The sequence below is a fragment of the Macrosteles quadrilineatus genome, unplaced genomic scaffold (genome assembly GCF_028750875.1).
Source record: "Macrosteles quadrilineatus isolate MER2022 unplaced genomic scaffold, UCM_ALF_1.0 Scaffold_2__2_contigs__length_208266976, whole genome shotgun sequence".
NCBI classification, from domain to species: Eukaryota; Metazoa; Arthropoda; class Insecta; order Hemiptera; family Cicadellidae; genus Macrosteles; species Macrosteles quadrilineatus.
The window spans coordinates 148412415-148427231 of NW_026542595.1; the positions used below are offsets into that span (position 1 = coordinate 148412415).

The following is a 14817-nucleotide window of genomic DNA, read 5'->3' on the forward strand; positions in this document are numbered from 1 at the left end:
AAATCAAAATACATTATTCAGCCAACATTAACAATAGATGACATTAGCTATGTCATAAAACCAAAATAAAAATAATGTACACTTATTCAACAGTTCTAAAGCTAGTTATACACAAGTATTTAAAAATGCGCTATTTAAAAAAATATATTCCAAACAACCAGTTATAACCTCTTGAATGGATTTTTATCACAAAACAACTTTAACGATGGTTTATTACTCAAAAGTATGTTTTCTGACAATTCCATTACGTGCTATTACGGACATATTTGATTAGGCCTGCTCAGGTTAAAAAAAAATTATCCCACCTTTTACAATCGTTCCTTGAGTTCAAAGAAAATGTTTTATTTTAGGCTAATTATTATTTAATTACACTGATAACGGGCCTTTTTTTAACGATATCCTGATACTCTACTGCCTTAATTAGGGGTCCATGATTTATGATTTGGATTCAAGGCTGAGCGTGTTTTGATATATATCTGAGTGAAATGATACCAGTGACAATATTGTGTTTGGTTGGACGCCACCATGAAGTCATTTGCGTTTGTAGTACTTGTCGTCCTGTGTGTTTGGGCTACAAAATTAAATGTAAGTTTTGCAAAATTTACGATAAATAAGACAATGCATTTATTAATACATTTATCATACCATTAAGGAAAAATAACAAAGTGTCGCTAGATTTTATGTTAGTATTTTGGTTGTATACATTTTGCATCTTTAGCAGGGTATAAAATTTAGGTGTATATATCTTCCCATAAGAAAACCACTGGATTAATTAAGCTGAAAGTGCAAACAAAGATAGCTACTACCTGTAGCCTGAAGCCTATCTCCCAGGTCAATACAAACCTACAACTTAGGTCCTTTTGAGAGTTAATATTGATTGGTTTACATTGGTTGAACTTACTTACTATTGTTGTGTATTTATTAAATGTAAAAAAGTAAAGTACTGTGTTTATTGGTGTTGGTCAAAACGAATTAAGCAGAATAAGTGTAAAGGTATCTGGTACTTGTGTTATGGCAAATGTAAACGATCACAGAAAATATGTAAAATTCTAATAGTTATAAATTGAACTAATTTTTACTGACTCGAAGTAAGGCTCTGTTTTCCGGGCTTTCTGAGCTACCATATTGCTATAGGAGTTATTTCATTACAAGGTTTCAAATTTAAAAAATTTCCCAAGATGTACATAAAACAAGTCTCGTTTAAAAAGTATTCAAAATCAAAAAGACAAATTAAAAAATTATAAAATTATAGGGTTATACATGGGAAAAAGTGAATTATGTCCTGTGTTCAGTAAAACTTGTTTACGATTTCAGGCATTTGAGAACAAGGCCATGAAAGAAACTTTTGCTAAATGTGCTATGGAACAAAAATTGACAAAAGGTACGTTGAAGCATCTACAATTTTAATATCCACAATAACACGTTATGTTCGTATTTAAACTATTAAGGATCTTTTCTTTTACATTATCTTTTTTAAGAGTGTATTAAAAATTAAGCTCTTTGTTGGGCGAATGCAAGAAATGCTGAATTGGTCGGAAATTGTACACAAAGGTAAATCATGTGGGTTGCTGGGAAACCAGATCATGAAACCGGTAAATGAAAGAACAGTAGCCTATGTAAAAGTACTTTCCATATCTCCTTCAAGTTTCATCAGCTAAGCCCCATGGACGATTGCAATTTTTGGGGTGGAACTTTTGGTAGTAATTATAGTGTTAAATGGTTTATTTATCATATGGCAACTTAAAGAAAAGTCACAATATATATTTTGTTCTACTTTTATTTTATTAACTTTATTAAGTTGATTTTATCCTACCTTACTGCCTAATAAACTGGGATAATCAATATAAGTGAGAGGTGCAAATAGAGTTGTACAGGGTGAGTCAGTGAAACGGGCTATTTTCTTATAACGTTAGTGAGTAGAGGGGAAGAAGGAAAGGGGCCGAGTAAGTTACCCTGCGTTCCCAACCTCTGAAAGTTTAGTTGCTATACAGCTTTAGCGTTGGACCGGACCACAGCGGGGTTTTGCCGTCAAGGCATTTTATCAAAACAGTGAAAGTTCTGTGCGTATACCACATCGGGCCTCGCGCATTCATTTTGGTCTGCCCCCTCAAGTTCCATCGAGACATGCAATTCAGGGCTGAAACTTGGAAGAAACGGGTCAAACCACAAAAAGAAGAGGTGGGAGTACCAGAACTGTTCGGACACCCGAAACATTTGAATCAGTTAAACGATTGCCAGAAGTCCCTGTGGATCTGACCGACAGCTTAGAAAAGCAATTGGACTTTCCGCGCCAACAGTAAATTTTTAATATTGGCAATTTTTTTATTAAAGCAAATTTTTTATATTGGTTGGCCCACAAGCACTTCACGAATGGCCAGTTCACTCTAATAAAGCTACGGTTTGGTGTGCCGTTTCTTCCCTTGACATGAAATGGGGATATTGCCTGGTCAAAGTTTAAGGAGTGGACTCTGATATTATTTTCAAGACTTGATGCTTGTTTTGTTGGTTCAACACAAACTTCCACTCATTTCCTATGTTTTTTAATGAATACATCGATGTTATGATGTCTGACCTTTTTTTAATACTTACAGAAAAATGGCCCGTTTCACTGACTCACCCTGTATTTAACCATAGCCATGATTGTGTTAGTATTTCTTTCAACCTTTGAAAATACAGTATTTTTTCAGGTTCCCACAATATTATTTTAATTTATGATACTAAAAGTGTTTCAAACATACTATCAATATGGCAGATTTATTTTAAAACATTTATCTCAAAGATTTCTGCACCTAGATATTTGATTTAACCTTTGAAAACTAAATAAATTAAGTAATTAGCTGGTTGATCTTTTTGTTGTTTCAGATGATATAGAGAAATTGAGTAAAAAAGAAAACCTTACAGATGAACGATATAAGGTAAGAGAAAATTTATGGACTTGAAAAAATTTTAATGTTTTATTTATGTGTCCTCAACTTATTACACATTTATAAATTTCAGATAACTATAAAAATAATTTTAAATACAAAAAATCTAATTCTTATTCTTCTGTTCTAGTGCCTTGCTAAATGTGTTGGTGAAAAAGAAGGTGTGGTAAGTTGATTTAATTATGCTCCTCTTAGTAGGCCTATATATTAAAAATAGAAACCGAAACCAAAACTTATTATACTTGGTTGTATGTAAAATGTATTATTGGTCTTGCATTTTTTCATAATTTGTTTATGATTGAAAATGTTATGGATTAAACTAGCAAACTAAAGTATGGTAAAACATAATTTTTAATTTATAAGCATATAAGTTATCTAACAAAAAACCACTAAGTGGTAACACTTTCCCCGCCAAGTCAGCAATCCAAAAAAGATGATAAATCATTACTTTTTCCGCCAAGAAAAACAATGTAATGTATGTAAGTTTGGCAACTTGGCGGCAGACTTTTGCTTGGTTTTTTTAATTAAAGTTACGTTCGTGGATAATTTCACAAATCAACTTCTTTTTTAATTAATTAGTCCAACCAAGTATAGTTTCGAGGTAATCAGTAAATATAAAACCATCACTATTATGATTTTATGAAATGTGGCACAAATAAGGTCAAATTTTGTAAAATAAGCTCTCACCTAGCAATGTACTAATGGGAGAGATACTTGCTCAATGAAACTAGTTTTATGGTATTTTTTAAAGTGATCGAGCAAAAGTCTGCCGCCAAGTTGCCTAACTTACATACATTACATTGTTTTTCTTGGCGGAAAAAGTAATGATTTATTATCTTTTTTGGATTGCTGACTTGGCGGGGAGAGTGTTACCACTTAGTGGTTTTTTGTTAGATTTTATTTATTTTTGTAGAAAATTAACAGTTAAAATAAAAGTCCTCTTTTCTCTGATATATAGACCACGGCACAACTACATCTCATTTAATTTCAATAATATTGTTTGTGTAGAACTAAATTCTACATTTTTGGCCTTATCTGCTTTAAACCGATAAAAAATTGTTTACACACGTAAGAAAATTACTATTTAACGAACCCCTGGGCTTAAACTCAGTTTCAAATTTCATCAATGGTTATCTTGAACAACATAAAATGCGCTGGTGTTACATAAGTGTTCTGATAATTAAACCCGTATATCTAAAGACTAGTGTAAATTGAGCCCTTATTAGAGAAGTAAAAATGTAATCAAACAGATTAGGTTTGTTAGAAATAGCATAAGGCAAAACAAATATTGAAAAACTCCTAAATTTATTTAACTCTAAAATAAAAATAAAAAAATAAATTAATAATAATATATATAATAATAATAATAATTAATAATAATAATAAATTAATAATTAATAATAAAAATAAAATTATAAACTCTAATTATAAATTAACTCCTAAAATATTTATCCTAAATTTGCATATCACTTTTTAATTGCTTGTTTAACATACGTAGAGTGATTTTCTCGATTGTTTTATTTGTTTTAGTGTATAAAAACATAAAACAAACCTTAGTACTATGGTACTAGTACTAAGTTTCAAGTTCCTAGGTTTCATATGTTTTGAAAAGTAGTATTAAACTGTTAAAAATGACAAGCTGCTGTACCAGTGTACATCGGTACACTGCATTTTTCAGTGGAAAGTATCGGGGAATATCACTGCTCTAAGTAATTTTATATAGTAAGTAGTTCAAATCATTCGGTATACCTGAAAAAAATACTTTATACAAGTTTTAAAATAATTTTTCAGCTGTTCCTATGAATTTCCCTAACATTTAAATTAATTGAGATTTAATCGCAGCTGGTCCTTCTTTTGTTTTGATTTTAATCCCATGTCATTTAAATGGGCCAAAATCGTACTTTGAGGGCTTGCCAAGGGTTAATGGGTCAACGCACCGACTTGATACCCTCAAAAGGCACATCTACACGTTAAGGGCTTTCAAACAACATAAAAAACATTAAAATTGAGCCAGTGGTTTGGGCTGTAGGTCCGTCAACATTCAAGGAGAAGAAGGAGAACACGGAAAATTTGCGAATTTTCAAACTAGTTTTTCTTGGCTCAAACAAAACCGTTTTTTAAATTCTTCTTTTTATTTTGTTGAGAATGAGTGCCCCTATCCAGTAGATGAATAATTATTGTAATAGCTTTTGTTTCTTCAGAGCTATAGACGAGTAAAAAAGCCACTTTGTCACGTCATGTATATACACTGCAGCAGCTGTGTACCGCTGGGGGACTTGGCGGGGCGGAACGCTGCCGCGTTCCTTAATTAATTCAAAAGTTTTGTAATTCATAGGTTTTATTTTTCAATTTTTATATAGTAATAACATCGACTTTATATCTACACTATATAAAAATGTATATACAAATTTATAGTGTAGATATAAAGTCAATGGTAATAATCTAATAGAGTCGTTGGAAAACCTTAAATTGAACTTAAAAGATTTATTTATGACTCTTTAATAAGGATGGCTTCTTTCCTATTATGATAAAGATACTTTAAAACTACAGACATTTGATTTTAACAAGCTGGTATTGATTAATGGAATGATATAATTTTCATGGATTAAAGTTTAAATAATTAAGATCTTTAACATTTTTCCCCACATTGCTTTCTGAGTTATTTTTCATCCCTCAATTTTAATCCAATAACAATTACAGATTAAAGATGGAAAGTATAACAAGGAGGGAGCAATTAAAATCGCCAAGAAAATGTTTAGTGATGATGCAGAAAAACTGAAAAAGGCAGAAGAAGTTGCAGGGGAGTGTGATGAAACATGTAAGTTGGGTTTTTGTGTAAATTTCTATAAAAATACTGTGAATTTTTCTACAACGCATTATAAAATACATTATTTTAGTAAAAGAACTAATAATAAAATAATTTTTATGTTATTTGATGATAATACTGTTACATGTGTGGTTATATGTTTAAGTTGGGTTTTTGTGTAAATTTCTATCAAAATACTGTGACTAACTACTGTAAAACTAATAGAATAAAAAAATCTAAAGGGACTGAAATGTCTATTTTGACATATTCTGCCAAGCCAAAATCTGCAATGCCTAATCACTAACCATTGCTTCTTCATGTATAAATAATAATATACACATACAAGTACAATGTTGAAAAAGTTGGATATTTCAATGACAAAACATATTCCAAACCTAGAATTTGATCTTTTTGTTTCAGTGAAGGATATACAATCCAAAGAATGTGACTTTGGACCTGCAGTCATTGGTTGCTTGGTTGGAGGAGCTAAAGAAAAGAAGGTAAGAATCTTAGCATTCTGGATTTATAACATTCTTGTGATAACGTTTGTTTACATGGTGAAAAAATATCATCAAAATCACACCCGGAAATATTTGGTACTAATGCTTGTAAATAAAATAAGTTTTTGATTTAGTTTGGTGGGATGGTAGTACATAGTAAACAAGAATTTAAGTATTGAAGAAGTATTTAAGTAGTTAAGAAATTTTAATTACTGAACCTAGTGGACTGTTCATTTGCAAGAATTATACATAGTAAATTGCTAACATGAAATAATTGAACTTAAACTTTTAAAAAGTGTCCAAAGATTATAAATTTAGAATAAACTAGGTTGTTTTTCTCCATATTTACAAATTCAGTATTCATTTTATTAATTCGAAGCTGTACCTGGATTTGAAAAATAAATACTGTGTTGTTATGAGAAATTAATATAAAAGGTAGGTACAAAATCTAGTAAGGTATGATGGGGCTGTTATAGTTTTTACATCATCAGTTTTATATCGTTTAGAGGTATTTGATTTCACTCTTAATTGTTTTTCAGATAATGCCTGATAAAATGGAATGAAATAAGGGAGTAGAAATAAACAAAACTAAGAAGATAACCAAGTATTACAATGAGGAAATGAACATGCAAAAATAGTAATATCAGAATTTGTGGAGACATATTTTAAGTAGATTTATTACAAGGATATTTTGTAGTAGTCTACATATAATGAGGTTTGCATGTTTTTAAAGATAAGCTAAAATAAAGTATTGTATTTCAAAATCATTTTGCTTATACTAATAAATATTATTTTTGTTTCATATGTGTACATCCATTGTTCCTCTAAAGAAGAAATATTTAAGTTATAATATGTGATATGATTTTTTTTATATTTTAATGCATACAAAACATTATTACTTACTACTTTGTTTTTTTATTCTAACTACTTTTTCATTTTTTTTTACGATTTTGAAATGTTGAGTATATTTTATACTTTTATGTCAGTTGAGCTGTTGTCTATTATCAGCTGAAGTTCTGCAATGGCAGCTGAAGTATACAGCTGGGCTTAGTCTGGGCCTAGGGGTGCAAGAGATTCGTTGGGAGTACAGGAATGAGAAAAACCCACCTGCAAGGGAGGGGAAGGGGGCAAATATCTCTCGACCCATAGTGCATCACATGGGCCTGGAAGTATGGTATTTATTGAAATTAATAACTTTGGGACTTCTTTGGAAATAATACTGACTTTAGTATTGGATTGGGCTTAGTTTTGATAGGTATTATCATTTGCTTTGGATATAGATATTGATTTTTCATCCCATTGAAAAATTTTAAGCCTATTTTGATGTTTGTTTCATTATCATTTAAGTTTGTTGATGTTGGTTTGAAATTTCTATCTCAGGGTAAAGTTTGCAGTGTGTTTTTTACTCTATGATAATAATAACAGTTGACAAGAATTTGAACCATTTTAAAAAGGGGAAAAAATGAGAGAAAAATGTAAAGCCAAAATCCACTATACACCAATCAGGAACAATCCTTGAAAGTTAAAGTTGTCTTAAGCTGTACCATAAGGATCTAAGGTGGAGTATGTATAATCTATGGCTTCAGGACAGTCAAATGCTTTCGCTGCCGAACGCCACATGTATGTACTGCTGCGGCCATTGCCACGGACCGAGATATACATTTTAATATTACACATAGACTGGGTGTCACTTGGTTAACAGTACACGCAGACCACGGGCCAGTAGCTGCAGTGATGGGTGATAAAATTTTAAAGAAACATTGCATTTACAATGGCACACAAACAGTTCCGAGAAGTTGATCAAAGCCGCAGTGATGTCTGACACAGGAAAGACCCTGACCTGGGAATTTCAGGGGATTTTTACAACTGCATCAAAACAGTGGAAATGACTTGCACCATTGTTACATCCAGGACAGAATGGGTATATAACCATGTTTAAACGGTTGTCCCTGGTGTTACTATGGTGGTCTGTGGTGTAAACATGTTGGTGCTGGTGGTCATTGCTGCTGTGGTGCTATCTGTGAGTGTTAATTGTAAACATTTACACAGAAATTGCAAGATTATTATTGATGTAAATTTTCTATCAAAGTAGTTCTATTCAGTTACTATTGAGTAAATAAGGTACAGTAGAACTCCGATTATCCGAATCAATAGGGACCAGACCCCATTCGGATAATCAAAAACTCGGATAATCGGAGTTTTACCTGAATTTTGGGAATTTTAAAGAAAAATCCTCATTTTCGGTACTAAGTGAACTTTTAATTAATAATAATTTAAATCAGAACATTTTTACAGTTTACAATGCTCATAGTACAAGTGTTCTATACATGTTATTAAGTCAATAGTGTTCCATCGAAGTCAGAAATTGGCTAAATGTGTTTAATAACAATTCTTTGATATTTTGCAAAACTTATTACTGTAGCTTTACGTTTTTAAAATTGTTGAAATAAGCGATTCGGATAATTGGAGATTCGGTTAATTGGAGTTCGGATAATTGGAGTTCTACTGTAGTTAGGAAAGTATTAGATCGGCAATTAGTATGGCCCTAAGTAAAACAATATTACAAGTTGTACAAAATGTTGTATTTTAGAGAATATCATTTAATTTGATCAAATTTAATTTCTAAACTTATTTTGATAACTAAATTCTCCCAAAAATTTAAGTATGCAGTAAAATCATGGTAAGAATTCTGGTTGTTTTCTTTGCAATATTAGGCCTATAATAAATTTCATTAACCAAAAACACCATTTGGATAAAGGTATCACACTTTATTAGCAATAACTTGGCCCACTTTTAATTTAAAGTTGTAAAAAAACACAATCCAAAAACACTGAAAACTAAAAAATTTGTCAGTGAGCATTTTTATAAATGCGGGGTTAGTCACTTGACTATTGTCATAAATATAGGTGTTAAGAAAAGGTTGGGACATAATTTACATACATAGTGATTCCTAGGGTCAATGTTGATCCCCTAGATCTAGCGTGAAGTAATGTGAAAAACAATCTCAGTAATGTGAAAAACAATCTCGGGCTTATGCCTAACGACATAGGACAAAAAAAAAAAACTTTCTACCCACAATTTTGCTAACTTACATGTGTCAATTTATGGGAATCTTCTCGTAACCCGAGAGTTATCATTGCAACTGTACAGGTCGCAGCCCAGCAGCCGTTTGATGTACAGAAAATGTACAAGGAATGTCAAAGGGAGTCTAATGCCACAGATGGTGAGTTTTAATAATGGTTGACATGTTGGCATAGATACAAGACCATGAAGTTTACATTCACACCCTATGTTAAGTTGTAGCCTATTTCAGGATCAAAAAGTAACTTGGCGTAATACAGCAAACAACAATGTGTTCCAATTATGAAATACTGCTTCTTACTCAGACATGCCAAATGAAAGGAACAATTATTCATTGTTAATAATTAGAGATTGCATTATTTCACTTTAGACTTCCATTATAAAAATGTAGATAAGAGTTTTAATAGTAACACACTCCTTGAGAGTCTCGTGCTCTTTTTTGAGCAAAATCTAGCAAGAGCTGGTTAATTTTTATGAAATATTTACCGTACTTAATTACCTGTATCGAAAGTTAATGTTTCAATTGGTTTAATGTATTATAATTTAAATATAAGTAAAGTTTGGTCACAGGAACATTAGATTATTTAATGAGGATTAATTTTTATCCATTCATAAAAGAGGATACAAATGAAACAAACATAATAACACAGCAAACTGTACACAGGTAATGTTACATTTGTGTAAAATGTTGTAGTTGCAGAGTATTAAATGTACTTTTAAGAATTTCTTAAGACGATTTGTTTTAAAAAGCAAATTTTTGAAAGAGGTAAATTCTTGTATGATGCATTAATTTGAAAAGAACATTATGGGAAGTTGGGCAATTTTTAATGCAATGGAGGATTTTCATTACAGAAATACATGATTGAAGGTCAAGGCTCTGTTGAAGTTGTTTTACTAACAAGTAAACAATATTCCACAGTAAAATTATAGAATTAAGTTTACAAAAATCTGAAGTTAAAAATAACTCTATGCATCATATTTCTACTACGACTTTTAATAGAGATTTGTTTTTTAGAGGAGTTGTCAGCTTTCCAAAAAAGTCAAAGCATTCCAACAACACAGCATGGGAAGGTGAGTAAAACAAAGCTGAGATTATTCTTCAGCATATATATTGTTTAAATATTAATTCTATGTTTGGAAAAGATTCCCCCTCTTAGACAGAATAAACCTGAGTCCTAATTGGTCAACCATTTTCCCCTTCAACAAGCTGTATGCATGCATCTATATGTGTTGTGTTTGGATTTCAATCAATTTGATTTCAATCAATAAATTGATCAAGGTTTTTTTTCTTGAAACTGGGTCCACAAAATAATAAGTTGCTTAGATTATTTTCAAAATGCAAAACGCTAAATTGTGTCAATGAGTACAAATCCTTTAAGAAGCGAAATACTTATGGAGAATAGTCAGACTGGAATTTTGGTACCAAAATGAGCTTCGTGTGGCCACCGTTACGATCGCCCGGCCGGCGGCCGTGCTATTCTATCTCACTCTCGCTCTAAGTCGATTCTTTGTCTCACTCTCTCTTTCAGTCAGCTTACTTGGCCAAGCGCTCACAATATCAAGACATCGGCTTACTTGGCCGCGTCGTGGGAACTATCCAAAAATCAAATATTCCCAGACTGAATTTTTTAACAAAGGCTTCTTATTGGTTTTGTATTCATTGGTTGTATACCATATAAATAATAGCTATCTCTCTGCGGACGATGTGAACAAACTTCATAGACTATACAATAAGTTTTTGAAATTTAAAAAATGTATGCAACAATCAATGTTTACAAGATTTCTTTGTTTCAGTGTCTTCTAGCTTGCATATTTCAAAATACAGGGGTGGTAAGTATTTTACGACTTTTATATTTACAGTAGAAATTACTCCGTTTGGAGCAAAGCTACAAAACTAAGCTGAATTCCAGGTTCATGATAAAGGGAAACTTACACAAACAACTAACACTTACCATGAATTGAATAAGTTCATAGGTTTATTGCTTTGGAGAATTGTTGATCGTGTTAAATTTCAAAAGCCTACAATGAAAGGAAATTAATTACCAAATTTCAAGAACATATTATTAAGTTGTTTAATGCATTTTCAAAATGTTGAATAGGAAACAACTTGTAAACATTTTATAAAAATTTCAAATTTGAAATTTCTAACAAGATTTACCATGCTTACAGAAACTTATAAACAATTGAAACTACGATTTGACTCCTAAAGACCAAAAAGATAAATTGGGGGTCTTACTTTGGAAACTATAGTAATTGAGCAATTTCTTCTTCCCTTATGTGTGTTCAAATGAGTTTGGAGATACATTAAAGATAGCAATAATCATAAAGATAAAATAATAAAGATTTGACAATAAAATGTTGACCATGAACTTACATACTATTGACACAAAAAATATGACTATATACTTCAATGTTAATGTGATAAATTTATCAATGATTAGATGACAAGTGATGGCAAATACAACGTAGACGGAGTTTTCAACTTGGCGAAACAGTCTTACATGAAATCTCCAGAGAAACTGGCAAAGGCGAGAAAAGTTGTGGACATTTGTGCAGAACAAGGTAAGGGTGTGTGAATGAAATAAATAAAATAAATAAATAAATTTAATAGCGAATCTCAAATAAATCTCAACTAAAACAAATATAAGACAGATAAATCATTAAAATGTTTAAATTATTGCAAAACCTAATCCTAAGTTTTTTCTGACAGAGTAAGCCTTTTTGATAGAGAGAGATTCATAAACAATTCTGTAAAGGTAGGAAAGTGATGACTCTGATTTTTATAGGAAATCATAAAAGGAAATTTAATTTGTAAGAAAGTCATAGAATATATTTAGTTAAGTAGATGAATAGGCTACTTTAAATCAACATTCCCCATAGAAAGTACACATCCCAAAACATTTAACTGTCAAATGGTAAAATTCGGCTTGAAACTGAATAATCTAGACAGGTCAAATATCTCAGTAGAAGCCACACAGAATCATAATTAGAGCATAAAATATTCTGAGTCATTTTTCTCACTATCGTAAAACTGGCAGTATCTAATAGAAACTGAAACTTCAATTGTATTCTAAGCAATGTCTGTAGTGTATTACAATTTTTAGAAATTCAGAAAACACAAAATTGGTTTCTTCATTTAGTAAAAGAAAGCGGATTAATACATTAACACTAAACTGAAGATCTACTGATTAAAATCATGAATATCAGATGGCATTTCAAATAACCTAAAGACCGCACATGAGCTGTAGAAATATTTTAAATTAGTACCAAAAATATACAAAATTTCAAACTTATTTTACCTTGGCTAATCATTTACTTTGATTAAAGTATGATTTTTTTCAGTTAAAAGTGCAGAGGATGAGTGTGAAGTAGCTGTGATAGTTGCCAACTGTACAATGACTACATCAATGAAGGTGAGTGTCCATTCCATTTTCACCATTACAGACCTTTCATAAGCCATGCATTTAAAAAAGGCAAAATTAGAATCGCTTGACATCCTAAAACCAAGAACCCGCAAAACGTTCATTAGCTTTTAAATGTTTTTTTACTTTCTCCATGGAGAAAGTATTGTTTTTGTAAAACAATTTTAATTTAATTTTTTTGGAAGGATATTGGTCCCCCTGAACCCCAAAAAGTGGTTTTTGAAGTGATGTCTGTATGTGTTAACGTGTAAAGAGCTACAGACCACACTTGTGGTCCGATTTTAATGAAATCTGGCCGTGGGTAGCCTACTACACCATAGTAACCCCAGGGTTTTTTTCCTTTTTTTAAATTTTGATTTTTTGGTAATTTTCCTATAAAATAACAGAAAAATATTTTTTTTTTTAAACAGCCCAAACGATTTTGATTCCAATTTTGTATTTTATAGATTAACTCAAAACAAAACGGTACACCCTCATCACAGTTAAAATTGTAGTTTAAAAGTGATTGCAACATGTGTGATTTATGGAAAACCCCATAAAATACAGAAGTTAGATGGATTTATGAAAAAAAAGCTCAACCTATTTTGATTAGAGTTCAGTGTTTTATGGTTCTTGTAATTCTTAACAGAATGGTACTACCCCAGTTTCTATAAAAAGTACAGTTCAAACGTTATTAAAACTTTTATGATTTTACCCATAAAATACAGTAGTTTCTCCACCGCTTAAGGGTTGTTGGCAGGCTAATGGGAGAAATTTTAGAATTTAGCCTCCGGATTACGTTGAATATATTAAAATGGTGTAAATACCTGCTTCGTGGTAATCCTAATGTTGCTAGTGTCGCAACTAGTTTCGACTTTTTACAAAGTCATCTTCAGGCGAAGGCGTCAAGGATGTCAAATGGTGGTCACTTCATATGAAGGTCGTCATTACACATAAATGTACATAAAAACACGAACACGAACACGGACATTAACACGTATCGTGTTAAATGTACCGTTTTTACGTGTTAATGTCCGTGTTCGTGTTCGTGTTTTTATGTACATTTATGTGTAATGACGACCTTCATATGAAGTGACCACCATTTGACATCCTTGACGCCTTCGCCTGAAGATGACTTTGTAAAAAGTCGAAACTAGTTGCGACACTAGCAACATTAGGATTACCACGAAGCAGGTATTTACACCATTTTAATGGGAGAAAGAATGTGTCAGATTGCCGATATCGTTTATTTACACTTTTTACAATACAAATTTTAACCATACCAAATTCAAAATTGTAATCATAAGTTCAGTAATATTAATAACTCAACTATCTCCCACAAGACGTGTACTGTGCAATGAACATGGATTGGGATTTTAAAATCCCATAAAATGGATCAGTTTTCACTTATAGCGAATGTAGTTCAATCAGCCTCTGAGCTACTGAAGTTCTACTTTTCCACAAATATTTTCATACCATAATAGATTACGACTGAAATCATGCTACATTTTAAAGTTTTTTGGCCTTTCAATTTTCTGAGGTAAAAAAGCTCTTTATGAGGAAAAAACACAGTTTCATTGCAGCACTTGCTTTTAGTGTGTCAATCGTCTAAAGAGGAGGGAATTCGTTTTTTGTAAATTAGAAAGAAAAGAACAGGTGTTAGTTTTAATTATTTCCAATGTTCAGCTTGTCACTCCACTAATAATATTAAACCTTTTCAGCTTGGACTTGAATCTGCCTAATCCCAGCTGTGAAGAAAGCACTGAAATCTTTTATCAATGTAATTAGTATTTATTTATTTTATAACATTTACGAGGATGGATTTTATATGTAAAATGTATTCTTTTTACGAAAAATATAAACCAAAACATATTGAGTGAAGTTTTTCAACTTGTGTTTGCTTTAAGATTTAATTGTTAAATCGTTCTACCTGTACCTTTCCGGTGTTACGATTGCAAATACAAAAATGTAAGAAAACTAATGATTGTTTGCTCTTCTAAAACTTTCAGGAAACAAAAACCTATCCTACCTCAAATCAATCAAAATAAAATTGTATGTGTACATTAATGCATTGAAAAGAGTGGAATTTTCCTATCTTTATTTAC

General features: G+C 31.4%; 2 protein-coding genes across 2 annotated transcripts; both read left to right on the forward strand.

Annotated features, from left to right (window-relative positions):
- The first annotated feature begins 491 nt into the window (after window positions 1–491).
- Window positions 492–7032, forward strand: LOC128987675 (general odorant-binding protein 56a-like). The gene is made up of 7 exons (XM_054408652.1): window positions 492–585; window positions 1315–1381; window positions 2863–2915; window positions 3055–3090; window positions 5625–5742; window positions 6151–6230; window positions 6770–7032. Exons 1-7 carry the CDS (start codon window positions 526–528, stop codon window positions 6791–6793), a joined length of 438 nt encoding a protein of 145 aa, XP_054264627.1. The 5' UTR covers window positions 492–525; the 3' UTR covers window positions 6794–7032.
- A 954-nt stretch (window positions 7033–7986) lies between these two features.
- Window positions 7987–14589, forward strand: LOC128987123 (general odorant-binding protein 19d-like). Its single transcript, XM_054407838.1, has 7 exons — window positions 7987–8250; window positions 9381–9453; window positions 10327–10382; window positions 11106–11141; window positions 11753–11873; window positions 12654–12724; window positions 14434–14589. Exons 1-7 carry the CDS (start codon window positions 8191–8193, stop codon window positions 14452–14454), a joined length of 438 nt encoding a protein of 145 aa, XP_054263813.1. The 5' UTR covers window positions 7987–8190; the 3' UTR covers window positions 14455–14589.
- Window positions 14590–14817: the final 228 nt, after the last annotated feature.